Source organism: Orcinus orca, chromosome 6 (assembly GCF_937001465.1).
Source record: "Orcinus orca chromosome 6, mOrcOrc1.1, whole genome shotgun sequence".
NCBI classification, from domain to species: Eukaryota; Metazoa; Chordata; class Mammalia; order Artiodactyla; family Delphinidae; genus Orcinus; species Orcinus orca.
Genome location: NC_064564.1, coordinates 112833205 through 112850819, shown reverse-complemented (window position 1 = coordinate 112850819; position 17615 = coordinate 112833205). Strand labels below are relative to the sequence as shown.

General features: G+C 54.5%; 1 protein-coding gene across 1 annotated transcript; it reads right to left on the bottom strand.

The window, feature by feature from the left end:
* Window positions 1-11063: 11063 nt before the first annotated feature.
* On the bottom strand, window positions 11064-15625 carry CDK9 (cyclin dependent kinase 9). Its single transcript, XM_004269184.4, has 7 exons — window positions 14985-15625; window positions 14443-14524; window positions 13580-13670; window positions 13051-13217; window positions 12765-12936; window positions 12457-12605; window positions 11064-11992 (listed from the first exon to the last, which is right to left on the bottom strand). Exons 1-7 carry the CDS (start codon window positions 15422-15424, stop codon window positions 11627-11629), a joined length of 1467 nt encoding a protein of 488 aa, XP_004269232.2. The 5' UTR covers window positions 15425-15625; the 3' UTR covers window positions 11064-11626.
* Between the last annotated feature and the right edge of the window lie 1990 nt (window positions 15626-17615).

Below are 17615 nucleotides of genomic sequence, written 5' to 3'. Positions count from 1 at the left end.
AGCCACTGTTAGCCTTTTGTTAGCCACTGAGGTGTTCTCATTCTCCATAAAGAACAATAGAAACAAAGCCATTGTCTGGAGAGCAAAGAAAAGAAAACAAGGGCACAGAGAAACTGGCAAGCAGGTCAGTGTCCACCCACGTGAAGCAGGTCTGCAGGCATGTGTGGAGGGTTAGTGAGGGGCCAGGGCTCCTGCTTCAACCCACACCCTCCCAAGGGGAAAGGACGTGAATCCATCCATTCCCTCATTCATTTGATGAGAAATTGTCTCTATGCCAGACCTGGGCTGGGTGCTGGGGACACTGTGTTCTGGGGACAGATGACAATGCTCTGCTCTTGAAGTGCCCTGTCCAGGGGGCAAGAGAATAGTAAAGAATAAAACTTGTGAAGAACGAATATTTGCAACCCCTGATTAGAGGCTGTAGGGGCAGGAGGCTGAGGCCCAGAGAGGGACAGAGACAGCTTGGAGCCACACAAGAGGTCAGCAAAGGCACCATGCTGGGCTTTCTAAATTCAGATCTGCCTGAGTTACTGTCCCCTCTCCTGCCTCATCATGACAGCTGGAAAGGACTTCAGAAATTGGCCTTGGCCTCTTCCACCTCCATTTGCCTCTGTCTGAAACACCCTTCCCCTAAGCTCTTCCTCTTTGCTTTTTTGGGTGGGTTCTTTTTTGCGGTACGCGGGCCTCTCACTGTTGTGGCCTCTCCTGTTGCGGAGAACAGGCCCCGGACGCGCAGGCTCAGCGGCCATGGCTCACGGGCCCAGCCGCTCCGCGGCATGTGGGATCTTCCCAGACTGGGACACGAAGCCATGTCCCCTGCATTGGCAGGCGGACTCTCAACCACTGTGCCACCAGGGAAGCCCTTAGCTATTATTAAGCACTTATCCCTGTACTTGGCATTGCAATCTCTCTCTTCTTTTAATAAATTTGTTTATTTTTGGCTGCGTTGGGTCTTCCTTGCTGTGCATGGGCTTTCTCTAATTGCCGCGAGCAGGGGCTACTCTTCGTTGTGGTGCGCGGGCTTCTCATTGCGGTGGCTTCTCTTGTCGCAGAGCACGGGCTCTAGGCGTGCGGGCTTCGGTAGTTGTGGCACACGGGCCTAGTTGCTCCGCGGCATGTGGGATCTTCCCGGACCAGGGCTCAAACCTGTGTTGCCTGCATTGGCAGGCGGATTCTTAACCACTGTGCCACCAGGGAAGCCCTGCAATCTCTTTTAAATCCTCACAAGAATTGTACGAATTAGAGATTATCCCCACTTTACAGGTAACGAAATGGAGGCTCACAGAGGGTAAGCAACGCACTCAGGGTGACACAGGCAGTATGTGGCAGAGCCAAGATACAAACCCAGGTTTTCTGCCTCTAACACGTGCCCCTACTCTCTACCACTTGTCTGGTCAATCTCTGCTGTCAATGCGCTGTGTGACCTTGGGCAATTCGCTTCCTCTCTCTGATCCTGACTCTCAGTCTCCTCCTTAGCAGAACAAGGGTGGAAATGAGTTCTGTCCCAGGTCATAATTTCTAGGGGGGTCTTGATGAGGACAAGAGCCTCCAAAGGCCACCGCACTCCGGACAGCCTGGACTAGAGGAGTCCTGCTGCCCCTTCGCCGCCCCCATCCAGGGTTCTATGGAGACCAAGGGAGGTTCAAGATCATAGGCAGGTTTACGCAGAAGCCTAGCATTCAGAAGGGAGGTACATTTCTGATGGCCACACCAGGGTTCTGTCCCTCCGATATACATAAGGACTTCCCCACCTCTGAATATCAATTCATATCCAGTGACCTACAAGAAAACACTTTTCTGTCACTGGGTGAAAAGAAACTTGCCTTAAACAGAATTCCATATCCTCAGCAGCACAGCCTCTCCTTATCCTTGCCCCGACTCTGGCTACAAAGGTGTTTAATGGATTTAGTTTATTAGGAGGGCAGAGAACCTTAGAAATGGGCCTCCCTTTGACCCTGCAATTCTACTACTTCTAAAAATGACCCTGAGGAAACAAACAATTGGAACTGTGCTCAGAGCCCCACATGCTCTGTTTATCGCTCTCCAGTGGCAGGTGACACGGTTGATGACCTGACAACGCCCTCCTTCCTGAAACCCTTTGTTCTCTGGGCTTCCCCGACACCTCCCTCCCCATTCTCCTTCTTCCTTGCTGGCTGTGTCTTACTGGCCCCGCCTTCTCCCTTCCAATCTCCTCACCTTGGCGGCCAGGGGCTCACGCCTTTCTCCAAGGTGGTCCCTGCTGTCCTGGCTCTATGATGATGTCTGACTTTCAAATGTCCTTCTTCTCTGAGCTACCGACATGAGCATCTGGTGACCTCCTGATGTCTGCAGGCATTTCTGCCTTAAAACTGCTGCTCCCCAGACCTTCCCAGCACAGAGGACAACTCCACCATCCACCAAGGGGCTCAGGTCTAAAGCTGGACTTCACCCTGGGTTTCCCTCCCCATCACCCCTGAGGCCCCCCCACCCCAGCCTCTCCAGGAGCCACTCCCATCCCTCCAGTGGCATCTCAGACTGCCACTGCAGGTCTACCCTCTGGCCTCCTTCCTGCTGTTCCTCTCGACCCTTACAACCATAACCATTCTCCATCATTTTTAAAGAAACCCATATCTCGTCTCTCCTGCTTCAAATCTTCCAGTGGATTCCCACTGCACTTAGGATGAGGTCCACACTTTTGATCTTACCATCTCTAACCATTGCCGCCCCTAGCCCTGCTGTCCTCCTCTGATTCTCAACCATGCCAAGCTCATGCCCACCTTTGTGAAAGTCCACACCTGTGAGCACCTAGCATTAAAAGTACGCATTTAATCCTCCCAACAACTTTAGGAGTACTGTGATTATCCTCCTTATGAAGATGGGAAACTGAGGCACAGATGGGTTACGCAGCCAGCCAAAGGTCACACAGAGTGAATGCGTGACAGAGCCTCAGGGCCTTCGCACTGGGGTTCCTTCTGCCTGGAATGTTCTTCCCCTCAAAGTTCACGTGACCGATTCATGATCATTCCAGGTCTCTGCTCAAACGGCACCTTCTTGCCACATTCTTTTCACCATTTACCCTTTTGTACCTTTTGAATTTTGAACCACGTGATTGTATTAGTATTTCAAAATAAACATTTTCTAAGAGTGTTATAAATCTCGATCTAAGAAGACTCTTAAGGGAACAAACCTGCTGATGAGACAGTATGGACAGTAGGATCCCATTTTTATTAAAATAATTATAATTTAGAAAACAGCCTGGGTGTTATTTCCCCAGATGGTAACTGTAATGAGCTCTGAGCGGTGAGGCTAGAGGTGCTTTTTTAATATATACATATATATTTTTTTCTTTTTTAAAAATTTTATTTAGGGCTTCCCTGGTGGCGCAGTGGTTGAGAGTCCACCTGCCGATGCGGGGGACACGGGTTCGTGCCCTGGTCCGGGAGGATCCCACGTGCCGCGGAGCGGCTGGGCCCGTGGGCCGTGGCTGCTGGGCCTGCGTGTCCAGAGCCTGTGGTCCGCGGCGGGAGAGACCGCAGCGGTGAGAGGCCGGCGTACCGCAAAAAAAAAAAAATTGTTTAGAGGTGACTTTTTTTTTTTGGTCACACTGCATGGCTTACAGGATCTTAGTCCCCCAACTAGGGATTGAACCTGGGCCACAGTGCTGAGAGCTCCGGGTCCTAACCACTGGGAAGCCAGGGAATTCCCAAGAGGTGACTTTTACCTTCCTTTTACTTGTATGTGTCTTATAATTCTTCCCCCGGGAACATGCGTAAGTGGGAAGAAGAATGAATGATTTCTTCCACACTGGGTGGCTGGCACTTCAGAGCTCTCCTTGACCAACCGTCTCGGTCAGCAGTTGGGGACACTGAGGCCAGCAAGGGGCCTGAATTGATCTGGAAGCAGGTGTGGCTCCTGGATGCTCCTGGGGTGCTCCTGGGGTCCCCACTCATGGCCAAGAAGGCCCTTTGGAGGGCACCGGACATGTGGCCTGGGGTCTTGAGGTGGGCCACATCACAGAAAGGATGGTTTCAGCTCTGCCACCTCTCCGAGGGGTCTGAATGCTCTCCAAGCTGGCCAAGCCCTTCTCTGCTCAAACTGAGAGCAGGTGTCTTACCAATTTTCAGAGGGAAAAAAAAGTGTGGAATATTTTTTCTCAATTTTTTATCACACCCTGCAACCACAATTGTCCTCAGCACCTGCTCCCTGGGGTATAAGATTTACTGAGCCTCTTCCTTGACATTTTACAGGTGAGGAAACTGAGGACAAGAGGAGAGGAATCACCTGTGAAGGTCACCAACTACCAAGTTGGTTCAAGGATTCAGCTCAGTTCTAGCTCCTTTTTTTTTTTTTTTTTTGTGGTACGCGGACCTCTCACTGTTGTGGCCTCTCCCGTTGCGGAGCACAGGCTCCGGACACGCAGGCTCAGCGGCCATGGCTCACGGGCCCAGCCGCTCCGCGGCATGTGGGATCTTCCCGGACCGGGGCACGAACCCGTGTTCCCTGCATCAGCAGGCGGACTCGCAACCACTGCGCCACCAGGGAAGCCCTCCAGCTCCTTTTGATTCCACACTTAGCCCCTCTGATCAAGCTGGGAATCCCTGGCTTTTTTTTTATATATAATATGGATTTTCTTAAATAACAGTTAATGTGAGTTCTTTCTAGACAGCAGCGCTGTGCGGAGACATTTACACGCATATATTTCGTTTGATCATCACACTCACCCTGTGAGGAAGGTTCTGTTCCGGGCAGGACCCATTTCTCAGGGGAGGCAACAAAGGCCTAACAGGGGAAGTGGCTTAGTCATTCACAGGAGTCTGTAACACCCCACGCTGCACCCAGGGCACCCCTGGACCCCACCCCCATCTGCCCTGTGCCCTTGGACGTGCCTGGTCATCTGGTCAACTGGGCTCTGGCTTCGAGCCAGCTCTCAGTTCAGAGGGTGGCCCTGCTGGTGATGAGGAGTCCTGTGAAATGCCAACCCTCCCCAGCCCCTGGGGCCACCCTCAGTTCTCTCCCCCCTGGTGAGGGGGTCACACCGTGTGACAGGTCACCTCACCTCTCTAGGGTCCTAGCCTCTAGAGTAAGGGGGCCTGGATGAACTTGCAGAGGCCATAGCTCCCAAACCCTGGCTTCTGGGGCTGCCCTTCCTCTGCTGCTGGGCAGAAGGCTCTGTCTGTCACGAGGTCTGGGGAGAAGTGGCCTGCCAGGCGTGCAGCCCCTGGGAACGCTGGCTGAGCTGCTGCAGGGCCTCGGACGGCCATCCCGAAGAGGGAGGGAGGCACTGCCTCGTGGTGCCCATTCTACAGAGGAGGAAACCGAGGCTTGGTGAGGCTAAGCAACTTCTCTAGTGTCTGACAGAACCTAGACTCTTGTAGCCCAGCCCAGGGTTCCCATTTCCAGCTCTGGCTGGTCTCCACCAGGGACTGGCTCTGCAGCTTCCCAGCTGGCGGGCCTCGGCCTCGGCCAGTCTCCTCGCCCCCTGAAACCCTGTTTCCTCATCTGTAAAGCGGGTGGACACAGTCCTTCCTGCCTCAGAGGGCCGGAGGAGGTGAATGAGGGAGGGCTGGGCCCAGAGCACAGAGCAAGGTCTCCACACATGAGCGAGGTTAGGAATCTTTAACAGGCCGAGTCCTTAAATGCTCTTAACTGCACCTTCCACATCTATGAAATGCAGATAATAATGGTCTCAGATCCATGAAACGCAGACGACAATGCGCACAGGGCCCAGCAGGTAGTAAGCACTTCGATCAATGTTGCCATTATTATTATTATCATTATTAATTATTATCATCAAAATGGAGCTAACAGCCCTTCCTCACGGATCAGTCCGGAGAGTTAAATCAGAAGAAAACCAGTGTGTGTACGGGGCCTGGCACGCAGGAGGACCCTTGAGACGGCCTCTGCCACCTCCCACGCCGGCCGCCGGGTCTCCCCTAGAGACCTCCCTCCAGAGCTTCCCACGCCCACACTGGGTGGGAGCTTCTGTGACGCCTCCAGCTGGGCGGAAGGGGGGCTATGAGGCCTGTGGGGGGGGGGCGGCCCTTGACCACCCCAGGCCTTCAGAACAAGGCTTATGATGACAAGATTTTTCCCTTGGGGCCCCGCAAAGTGTGGGGTTACTATCATCACTAATGGCCTTGGATCCCTGGGGGCTATTTACACCCTTTGTACAAAGGAAGAGTTTAGAGAGGCAGGCCCCCTGTCCAAGGTCACCGTGTTCTCCTACCTGGAAGGAGGCAGCTTTAGCCGAGAGAGGACCCCCGCATGGGCCCGGCCGCTCCATGGGTGCTTCCCACCAGAGCTTCTCAGCCGCTGGCCAGGAGGTAGCCAGGGACCTGGCACCTCTCATCCCTGGGCTTCCCGCTCCATGACCGGCTGGGGCACGAAGTGACTCATAGGTGTGGGTACCCCTGCCAAGCCTGCCCTGGGCTGGGCCAGAGAGGGGATGGGGAAGTCGGGGGGATTCCTAAGACCTCGTAGCCTTCTCCCACCCTGATGTTGGGTGAGGGGGGGTGGGGAGTGTGCTGGGAGGCAGGTCTTCCCTGATAGGTCTCTGCTCTCATCCCGGGATCAGCCCAGGGATCTCTCGGCCTCCCTGGCTGTTTTCTGAGCGCAGGACTAGTCAGGACCTCCCTGTGAGTTAAATAACAACCGGCGGAGGTTAAAGGTGAGCAGGCAGAACGGGGTGTGTAGGGAGGGGGCACTTGGGAGACTTCCGGACCTTGGGGCTGGGCTTCCTGCCCAGTGGGGCTGGCTTTATCTGGCCTCTCTTATCACAGCCCACCCCTCTCCTTACCTCTCCTTACCGTTACGGCCGTTTCCCTGGCCCTGCCGAGCTGGGATCCCAGGGGAGGGGGGATAGGACACGGGGTGCCCTTGACCTAAGGCGTCCAAGCCTGCCAGGGTGAGGGCTGTGTCACCAAATCATTTGATCAAAAAGATGCCAGGACACGGACCCAGTCCTCGGCCTGCAGGGTGACATCGAGGGCCTGTCCAGACGAGCTGGCAAAGGCCGTTCCCATTTCCACAGCCTTTCCAGCCATCTGCTTGACCGCTAGCTGACTCACTCCTGCACTTGGGAGACTCCCAGGTGCCAGGCTGCCTCCGGGTGATGCCTCCACAAGGCCCTGCCCTCTGGGAGCATTTATTCCTGGCTCCGCACCTCCCTCCACAGATGGGGATGACACCACATCACCCCAGGGTGCGAGGCTGAAGGGGTCATACCCACACCTACCCGGCTAGTCCCAGCCTCCTCTCTGGGGTGTTCTATGGGGAGATGGGGGGGGTGGGGAGAGCTCAGAGCCAGAAGCTCCAGGGTTTAGGGCCTGTTTTGGTTGTTTTAAAATACAGTTTAATTGCATGAGTAAAAATATTAATTCAGGAAATATAAGAAAACACAGAGAAGCATAAAGGACAGAACCACCCCAAATAACCATGGGTAACGTTTCAGTGTGATTGCTTCCATCACACTCCTGCAGAAGCAGGAGATATTTTGTAACCTGCTCTTTCCATCTGTTGTCTTTGTGTTGTTGTTATTGTTTTAATATTTATTTTATTTATTTGGCTGTGCCAAGTCTTAGTTGTGGTACGCAGGATCTTTAGTTGCTGCGTGTGGGATCTAGTTCCCTGACTAGGGATGGAACCCGGATCCCCTGAATCGGGAGCGTGGAGTCTTAGCCACTGGACCACCAGGGAAGTCCCAATCCACCTGTTGTCTTTGGAACGTCTTTCTGTCATAGTGTATATACTTCGTCCTTTCACGTGGCGGCCCAGCATCCCATCACAGGGCCGTGCTCTACCTGTGCCGCCCAGATCCTGGCCAGCAAGGCAGCATCGCCCATCAGCTTGTTAGAGGTGCCCCACCCAGACCTGTGAGTCAGGGGTCGGATGTGCAGTGACTCTGCACGCTCTAACTTATTGAAGCTGGTGGAGGTTTATGCTTTTCCACCTTTTCCACAAGCAAGGCTGCCCTGAACATCATGGACACACTGGGTGGAGGTAGCAGAGAACAGGGTTGGAGCATGGCCTTTCAGGTTCTAGTCCTGGTGTGGCCACTGTACACTGGGCCACGTGGCTCTTCTGTGTACAGGACAAGAATCAACACGTGCCCTCTCTAGTGGGTCATTCCATGACGTGCTGGCTCCCGTCTTAGAATATACAAGACCAGCTCCTTCCCTAACCCTCCTTTACCGTAGATTACTGCTACTTCTTGTCTTTGGTCCCCTTCCTCCTGTTCTCCAGTGAGCCTACTCCTCTCGGCAGGGCTTCATCCAAAGCAATCCACCCAACGGCTCTTGCCAAAGTCATCACTGAGGTCAGTGTGGCTAAACCTGACGGTCAGTCTTCACCCCCATCTTCCTGGCCCATCGAAAGCACTTGTCTAGGTGATCACTACCATGTCTCAAAAACACCCTCTGTCCCTTAGCTTCTGGAACTCACTCTTCCTATGGTCTCTCTCTCTCTTTTTTTTTTTTTTGGCCATGCCGTGCAGCTTGTGGGATCTTAGTTCCCTGACCAGGTATTGAACCCGGGGCCCCGGTAGTGAAAGTGAGGAGTCCCAAACACTGGACCGCCAGGGAATTCCCTCAGTGGTCTCTTACTTCATCTGTTGTTGTCCTCAACTCCCTGACGACATTGAACACTGGAGTGTCCCAGTGGACCACGTCTCCCTACTCCGCTCTTCCCACGTGATCTCATCCTGCGTTGGGACTTTAAAAACCACCAGGCTGGCAACTCCCAAAGGTGTGTTTAGACTCTGGGGGGCTCTGAATTATATATATAGTTCAGGTATATACCTGCCAACTCAACCTGGATGGCCATCTGTCAACCTCCCATTTACCATTGAAAAACCGTGCTCCAGGGACTTCCCTGGTGGTCCAGTGGTTGACTCTGCCTTCCACTGCAGGGGGCACAGGTTCGATCCCTGGTCCCTGGTCGGGGAACTAAGATCCCACATGCATGTGGCGTGGCCAAAAGAAAAACAAAAACTGCCCCAAAACCACAATCCAGCCTGACCAGCTGCAGCCTTCTCTGTCTCAAGGATGGTAGCTCCGTCCTCCTTCCAGCCAAAGCCTAGGACTCTCAACTCCTCATTCATTCAAACTCACATCCAATCTGAATGATTTGCCCTCACAGTAACCTATACATCCAAGCACTCCTCACCACCAGCTTCATGACCAGCTTGGTCCAGGCCACCATCATCTTCTGCCCAGATTATTACAATAGCCCTAACCAACCTCCCTGCTTCCATCTTTACCTCCTTAGTTTTTCTCAACATAGTCACTGTGAGTTTTTTCATTTTTTATTGGTATTTTTTTAAATTTATTTTTTATTGAAGTATAGTTGAATCACAATGCTGTATTAATTACTGTTGTACAGCAAAGTGGCTCAGTTATATATATATGTGTGTGTATATATATATATGTATATATTCTTTTTCATATTCTTTTCCATTATGGTTGATCACAGGGTATTGAATATAGTTCCCTGTGCTATACAGTAGGACCTTGTTGTCTACCCATTCTGTATATACTAGTTTGCATCTGCTAATCCCAAACTCCCAATGCAACCCTCTCCCACCCCTGCCCCCTTGGCAACCACCAGTCTATTCTCTACGTCCCTGATTCTTTTTGTTTCATAGATAGGTTCATTTGTGTCTTCTTTTAGGTTCTACATGTAAGTGATAACATATGCACTTGTCTTTCTCTTCCTGACTTACTTCACGTAGTATGATAACCTCTAGTTGCACCCATGTTGCTGCAGATGGCATTTCGTTTTTTTATGGCTGAGTAGTATTCCACTGTAGATACGTACATCTTTATCCATTCATCTGTTGATGGACATTTAGATTGTTTCCGTGTCTTGGCTATTGTGAATAGTGCTGCTATGAACATAGGGGTGCATATATCTTTTTGAATTATAGTTTTGTCTGGATATATGCCCAGGAGTGGGATTGCTGGATCATATGGTAGTTCTATTTTTAGTTTTGAGGAATCTCCATACTGTTTCCCACCGTGAGTTTTTAAAAATCATGATTGTGTCCCCCTCTGTGGAGTACTCTGAAGGCTTCCTAGGCTCGGGGCTAGAATAGATTCTCCTTCAGAGCCTCCAGAAGGAAACCACCCTGACAATGACACCTACAGATTTCAGAAATTCACCTCCAGATCTGAGAAAAGAAGTTTGTTATTTTAAGCCACCATGTTTGGCAGCCCCAAGAAACAAATACTAGTCAAGATTTTTTTTCTTACTTTCACTGGCCTTTTGTGAAGCTGTGGTCTAAGTTAATACCTACAAGCAAAGGAGAGTTGTGGTAAAAGGTTTTGCCAACGTTCCTTCCCAGGTCCCTCTAAGAGGACTCCCACCCGACAGAATGTAGAATTTGCCTCATGCGTGGCTGTCCCCAACTTCAGACTCGCAGGAAATGTATCCCCCAGAATGTGCTGCTCCTCCAAGGGTCCCAGCTCTGAACCCTCACGATCCAATCTTCCACTAACTATTCTGTCCTCCTGCCCACCTGCCACCCTAATCCAGGCTACTGCCACCTCCCCAAGCCCCTGGGGATCCTTCAGCTTCTCTGGTCATTTCCTCTCTTGCACCCTCTGTTCAGCAGCCTGAGAAGTTTTGCAAGTTACAGATTTGACTATTGTCATTCCACTGAGTAGGAGCCTCCGCAGCCTCCCGTGCTCGTGAGTCAAGTCTGAACGTGTGTCAGCCGCAGCGGACTGTGCCTCCACCCCCACGCCCCCCCCACCCCAGTCACCGCTGCAGATGTAGCTCACAGCAGGCCACCTCCAGTTCCCTCATCAGCAGACTGAGCCCCATTTCTCATGTCTCCCCGCTTCCTCGGACACTGAGTGGAGAGGAGGAGCAAGGGAGCATCATGGTACCTGCCCGGCGGGGAGCATGATGGCAAATGTTCTGGAAGGTACTCAAGAGAAAAACAGAGAAGACAAAGTCCTCTGAAGGTACGTCACGGGACATGAACTGGGTCAAAGAAAAGAACCAAGACTTGACAGATCAAATCTCAAAGGTCAGCTACAGGGTTAAGAGCTGGGGGTCTGAACATAGCACAGAGCACACAGTCATTTACTGAAAAAGAGTCAACTTTAATTGTTACTGACCAATCTGCATCCAGGAATGTCTCTGAACAACTGAACAAACACAATAAAATTGTCCTATTGAAGAAACCAAGAGTTTCTGCCAGCCCCAGAGCTTCTGAGGGTTAGGCCAAGAGCAGCCCATTCCCAAGGCTGGTTCTGTCCCCCACGCCAGCTTCTCATCCCGTGAGAAGGGCTGGGGATGGGTGAGGGACCTGTCCCCTCCTCCCAGCATGCTGGGATCTCTTAGAAAGTCACCGGTGGGGTGCGCCTTTCCTCCCATCTCACTCCTGTCCTAAGGTAAATGGAGATCCTCTGGGCATCACCCCAAAAGCCAGGGAACGAAGTGAGGCAGCCCAAGTGCCTTCCCGGACTCTCAGCCAAAGCTCTGCTCCAGTCTGCTCGGCTGGTTCCTGATGCCCAGGGTGGGGATTAAATAAAATATGCACTAGAGAAAAAACTCAAATGCCCCCAAATCTCCACAACACAAGTCACAGAGCAGAAGGAAAAATAAAACAACGGCCCTAATGAGAAGCAGCAGCGGCCGGCCCTCAGAAGACGCGTTCAAACTCCGTCTGGTTGGTGGCGGCGGGATTGCGGCTCTGGTTGGTGGACTGCTGGGTGATCTGGCTGCCCTTCCGGCGTGGTGGTGCTAGGTACTCAAACATGGACGTCAGGTGGGTGGAGAGCATGCCCTTGAGGTCCGAGGGCATGGGGTCGGACCAGAAGAAGTCGTGGTTCAGGGCGTCATCACTGTCGATGCGCTGGGCAGGATCCAGCACCAGCAACTTGTCGATGAGGTCCAGTGCGTAGGGGTCACGCACATAGGCCTTCAGCCTGTCCTTCACCTTCCGCTTCTGGCCCTTGACCAGGTCCAGTTTCTCAAACAGCTCGTACTTGTCCACATTTGGCCACACCTGGGGTGGGAGGCATGGAAAAGAGGATGTAGTCAGTTCAGGGGGTGCGAGGCTGGTCCACCGGTCAAGCACTTGAAGGGACTAAACGCTCTCCGTTCAGAAGCTCCCAGACCGCCCCTGGAGGGCAAACTTGACCCCTCCAAGGTGAAAGCAGCAGGAACAACATAGTTGGCAAACGCCAAGTACCGGGCTCTTTGACACGAGTTGTCTGGCGTATGTGCACCAAGCCTGATAGAACCACAGTTGTCTCACAGCAGAGCAGCTCAGCTCTCAAGTGAGGGGCTCAGACGCTCTCCCCAAAGCCACAGAACTAAAGGGATGCAGCCGAGACTTGAACAGTCTGTGTGGCTCTAAACAGCAGACCCCAACCAACCACCAGCAACCTCTCCAGAATGGAGCTTTTCCTCTATCCAGCACCCACCCCTCCCCTGCCAGGGAGACTTGTCTGCAGCCCGACTCCGTACCTCAGGAGTGATGGAGCCACAGAGCTGGCTGATGAGGGCAAGCTGGTGCTGCTCTGTGTTGCCCTGCATGATAGGGCTGCGGGTCCACATCTCTGCCATGATGCACCCAGCGCCCCACAGGTCAATGGGGGGGCCGTAGTCCCGCTCCCCTGAGAAGAAGAGCACACCAGGAGGGCCCCTTGAGCCCGACAGCCTCCTGAGAGGCAATGCCCCCGGGCCGGGGGCTCAAGAAGCCCTGGCAGCGGGGGGCTGAGGCCGGGTAAGTGCCCAGCCCCTGCTTCCCTCTGCCAGCTCGGGAGAGTCCTCACCGAGCAACAGCTCCGGGGGCCGGTACCAGAGCGTCACCACACGGTTGGTGTAGCGGTTGGGCTGGCTGTTCTTGGCCAGGCTGAAGGCCCGGGCCAGCCCAAAGTCTGCCAGCTTCAGAACTCCATCGCGGGTGATGAGCACATTAGCCGCCTTCATATCCCTGTGCAGGATCTGCAGGAAGCACAAAGGCGAGGGTTCCCGAGGGTCCTTTAGCCACACCCACCCCACAGTGAGAGCAAAGGCCAGCCCAAGCCTTGGTCTCTCCTCCCCTACTCTGGCCCCCACCTTGTTCCTGTGGATGTAGTAGAGACCATTGAGCAACATCTGCATGACCCTCTTGATCTCAGACAGTGTGAACTTGACTAAGACGTTGCTCAGCAGCCCGGCAAGGTCATGCTCGCAGAAGTCAAACACCAGGTATATACTGCCTTTGCAGCGGTTATAGGGGGAAGCTGAGACCGGAAGGATGAGGGGGACAGAGAGGGACAAGAAAAAAATCAAAAATCTCATATGCAACTCACTTTCCCACAAGCAGCTCCTACCCTCTCCAACCTATGGACCCCTGGATATCCAGGTGCGAATTCCTTCACAGGTAAAATATTTTCTGAGCACCTTCTCTGGGCTGGGTACTGTGGCAGGCCCCGAGGAGGCACCTGCTCTGATGAAAGGGCCACAGAAAGCAGTCACACTTGGTACGTCTGGGTTAAGAAGAGGCAATGTAAGTATGTCCAGTTCCAACTTTTGCAAACAAAACCTTAAGCAATAAGCCTCATTTCCTCCATCTGAAAATGGGGATGAGATCCGAACAACTTACCTTTGGTTCGACAGATCTCAATCAAGTTGACCACATTCTCGTGTTTTAGAAGCTGGAGGATCTTGATTTCCCGCAAGGCTGTAATGGGGAACTGGGTGGGAAAAAGACAGGAGAAGGTCAGAAGTGGGTGAGCGCACCACAAACCAAGGAACTGGCCAGGGAGTCCACAGGAAGGGTCAAAGGTTGGGAGACAAAGTAAGAGCGTAGGCTCTGAAATTAGCTGTCTCAAATGCCACATTTGTAAAATGGGTGTAATAGTATGTATCCCTCAAGGAGCTGGTTTCAGACAACGAATTGAAATAGCGATACTTCACACAAATGCTCTATTACTAGTTACTAAATGCTCCAACCTTATAAGTTTCTTCAACCTTATAAGTTTTAGCTCTATGCCTGTGTTTAACTGTGAGATGGTTAACAAATACAAAAATAAAGAAGCAAGTCTCTTGAAAGCTGGACCAGAGCTAAGATGGGGTGGGGGGTGGAAGGCACTGTTGTTTTTCAAGTGAATACCAGTCATCCTTTTAAAGTCATTGCATATAACTTATTATTATTTTACATTCAACTAAATTAAACCCTAAAGAAAAAGTGCTCAAAGCCTTCCTAACTTCAGGAACCAAGGTGCACTCCGTGCAAGCATGGGCTCCCCCTCCTGCCACCAACCATATTCACCTATGAATGAACTATGAAGCAGCTTTAAAACATGTGGATTAAAAGATTTAACTTGGAAGTCAAATTCCCTGGAATATGGAAATTTCCAAACACGTAAACTGAACCTATACGTGAGAGTCCCAGAAGCAGCAGGGTGGAAACCCAACCTCACGCCCAAGGGAGCTGGCCGACCTGCCCACCCCACCCGTACTCACCCCCTCCTTCTCATTCTCCATCAGTACCTTCTTCAGAGCCACTTTTTGGCCGGTCTTGCGATGCTTTGCCTTAAACACCTCCCTGCAGGCCGAGAGGGGGACCCAAGAGGACTCTTCAGGCCATTTCCGCAGGGCCCGCCCCTCCCCCACCAGAGGAGGACAGGAAAGGGAATCCGGGCGGGGCTGGGCCGGGTACCCAGGGCACTCGGCTACCCCACCACGCGGTGTCTTCGGTCCCTCTCCGAGCCTCTACCTCCTTCCCTCTGCCCCTTCTCCTCACCCGGGAGTCTCACGGAGAGATACCGTTCCACTCACATGCTCCTCTCTGCAACCCCTCCCTGCCCCCCATCAAGGGCCTCAAGCTCCTCCCCGCCAGCCAGCTCTGTCAGGCCCGGGCGGGCTGCGGCGCGGCCTAGCGAGACCACGGGACAAGTCTGTGACTAAATGGCTTCCCCACCAACTGGGCCCGGGCCTGGGCGTCCCAACGTCTGCCCGGAGGGGTGCAGGCTTAGGGCTCCCGGTCCCTGGGGGCCAAGCCTTACCCGAAGGTGCCTTGGCCGATTTTAGCGAGCTTCTCATATTTGGACACCTCATCACAAAAGGGGCATTCCACCGAGTCGTACTGCTTTGCCATGGCCGCCTCCAGTGCGCCGCCGCCACCTCCAGCCGCCGCCGCCGTCGCTGCTCCCGCTCCGGGTCCCGCCGCCGTGCTCCAGGCCCCTCCGCGGCCGCGCCACTTCCGCCTCCACGTCCACTTCCGGCCTCGCGGCGCCGACCCCACCTCTTCCGCCCGCCGCCCGCCGCCAGGCCCCCTGGGACTTGTAGTTCCCGAGAGGCCAGGAGGAGCCGGAGCTGCAGAGGCGCCTCCGCCACCGCCGCTGCCCCCGCCTCCGCCGCCGCCACTGCTGGCGGCGGCCCCGATCGGGGGCGCGGGGAGCCGGGGCGCCGGGGCTGGGGCTCGGGGTGGTCCGTCCCGCTGCATCGGCTCGGGCCGCCGCCGCTGCCGAAGCCGCTGCCGCTCTGGCGCCCGATCCGGGGCCAGCCGCAGTGCCCTGCTCCTCCTCCTCCGACGGCACCGCCTCCGCCAGGCTGCGCTGGGCGCGGGGCGGGGGGGCGGCCCCCGAGCCGCGGCCTGGGGGCTCCCTGGCCGGGCCCGGGCCCGGGGCGGCCGGGCGAGGGGGCCGGACGGGAAGAGCCGATGAGGAGGCGGCCCGAGAGCCCGGGAGGGGGCGCGTTATAAAGGGGGAGGTGCCCCAGCCTCGCCCTCCCCTCCCCCTCCTCCCGCCCCCTCGCTCCTCCCTCCCACCCTTCGCGGCCGCACCTGCCGCCGCCGCCGCCGCCGCCGCCGCCGCCGCCCGCTGCCGCCGCCCGCTCCCTGTCCGCCCGCCGCCCTCGGCGCGTCACCGCCCGCGGCCCCTCCTCCGCCTGCGGAGGTGGGGCCCCGCGCTCTACACCTGGCTGCGAGGCGACTCGCCGCGTGCCTCAGTTTACCTACACATGCTAGCTGCCGTGGGGAGCCCCTTCCTCCCCAGCTCGGGGTGCAGCCCCCCACAGGCGAAGGCGGGAGGTGCCGAGGGAGCGGCCTCCGGCCTGGGGAGGAGAGAACGGCCGCCACCGCCGCCTCCCCGGGCCCCTGCTACCCGCCGTTGATATGGCAACTGACAGCCGCCAGGGGGCGCGGCGACATTGGAGGTGGCGAGCGAGCAAAGCCCAGGCCTTCCATCCCTGGATCCCCTGTTCTCCGGGAGGCAGGGATGAAACCCACAGGACCCCCGTCCCCCCTGAGCTGAGCTCGAGCTGGTCGCGCCCAGGGTCAGTAGTCACAAAAGTAGCTAGCATTTACTCTGCACCCTTGTGTGCTCAGGAAGTGCTGGGAGTTCCTGCTGAATCCTGAATCAACAGCCCCATAGTCAGGATCACTAACCAATTTTACAGAAGAGCACATTGAGGCTCAGAGAGGTGAGGTCATTTGCTCAAGGTCACACAGTGACAAAGCTGGGACTCGAACCTTGTCTGAGTCTGAAGAGAATGCTCTTGACTCAGGCTATTTACAGTCTGTCCAGGAGGACAGCAGTCGTGCTGTTTGAGGCCTGTTGTCATGTGCCAGGCACCAAGCCCACCATTCACACATCTCCTTCTCTGGTCCTGTGCCCCCTTTCCCTACCCTGGCCCTTCCCCAGCATCTTTCTGATACCTTTCTGGCTCCAGGAGCCTCCTCTTTCTTCCTCCAGCCCTACTCAAAAGCCAGCCCCCAACAAGTCTGTCTTTCCAACTCCTCTGCACCTCTTCAATCTGCCCCTCCTCTCCAGTCCTCTGCCAATGGATCCTGAGTCCTGTCCTCCCCAGTCTGCCCTCTCCATCTGTCCCCCTCGGAGCACCCGCCAGATCATTCTGAAGCGGAGTCTGTATGTATTTCCCTCCACTGTCTTCAGGAAAAACAAAATAGTGACATTTGGGGCTCTTTCCATCTTCCCTTGTAGGTTGTGGCCACACTGTTTCCTACCCCCTGGGCCTCCCTGCCTTCGGGGCTGTGCTCTCTGATTGCACCCCAGTACCTTTCCCCGGTTGCTCTCCACCTCTTAGCTCACATGGCTTGGCCTTGAAGCTTCCTTGTAGGAGCAGTCAGGAATGGGTCTGGTGATCCTCGTGTCCCAAGAGACCCTGTTCTGCCATGGGGGACCCTTCCAGGTAAGGTCTTGAGGGTCAGATAAGGAGCAGAGAGCACTCTCCTGAAGGCAGTGTAGACCAGCAGGGGTTTGAGGCATGTCGGGGAGTGATCTGGGGTCAGCTTCACGGGCACACTATTAGAAGCAGAGTGGCCATTGGCTAAATTGGGGGTGGGGAGGGCAAGGAGGGAGAAAATAACAATTGTAGTAAGTACAATTTATCAAGGGAAAATCAATGGTCCAAGCTGTACGCTTCCCACTTTATGGGAATTATCTCAATTCTCACTCAGCAATATTACACTATTATTACCTCTATTGTACTCAGAAGGACTGAAATTCAGAAGTGCCGTCACTGGCCAGGGTCAAATAGCCGGCCAGTTGCCATACTGATATTTGAACCGGGTCAGTCTGGTGCCAACCCCAAGCAATTACCCGTGTCAGGACCCTACCCATCTGGGCTGAGGGTGGAGTTAGGGCACAGTCTTGTCACAGCACCACTGGCTGGGT

What these genes read in the sequence shown, in the direction of transcription:
- CDK9 (XM_004269184.4), bottom strand. Translation starts at nt 15,424, where the DNA reads ATGCAGCGGGACGGACCACCCCGAGCCCCAGCCCCGGCGCCCCGGCTC. An exon ending in TGGAGAATGAGAAGGAGGGG is followed by an intron (nt 13,671 to 14,442) that starts GTGAGTACGGGT and finishes TTTCCCACCCAG; the next exon opens with TTCCCCATTACAGCCTTGCG. An exon ending in TGAGATCTGTCGAACCAAAG is followed by an intron (nt 13,218 to 13,579) that starts GTAAGTTGTTCG and finishes TTCCGGTCTCAG; the next exon opens with CTTCCCCCTATAACCGCTGC.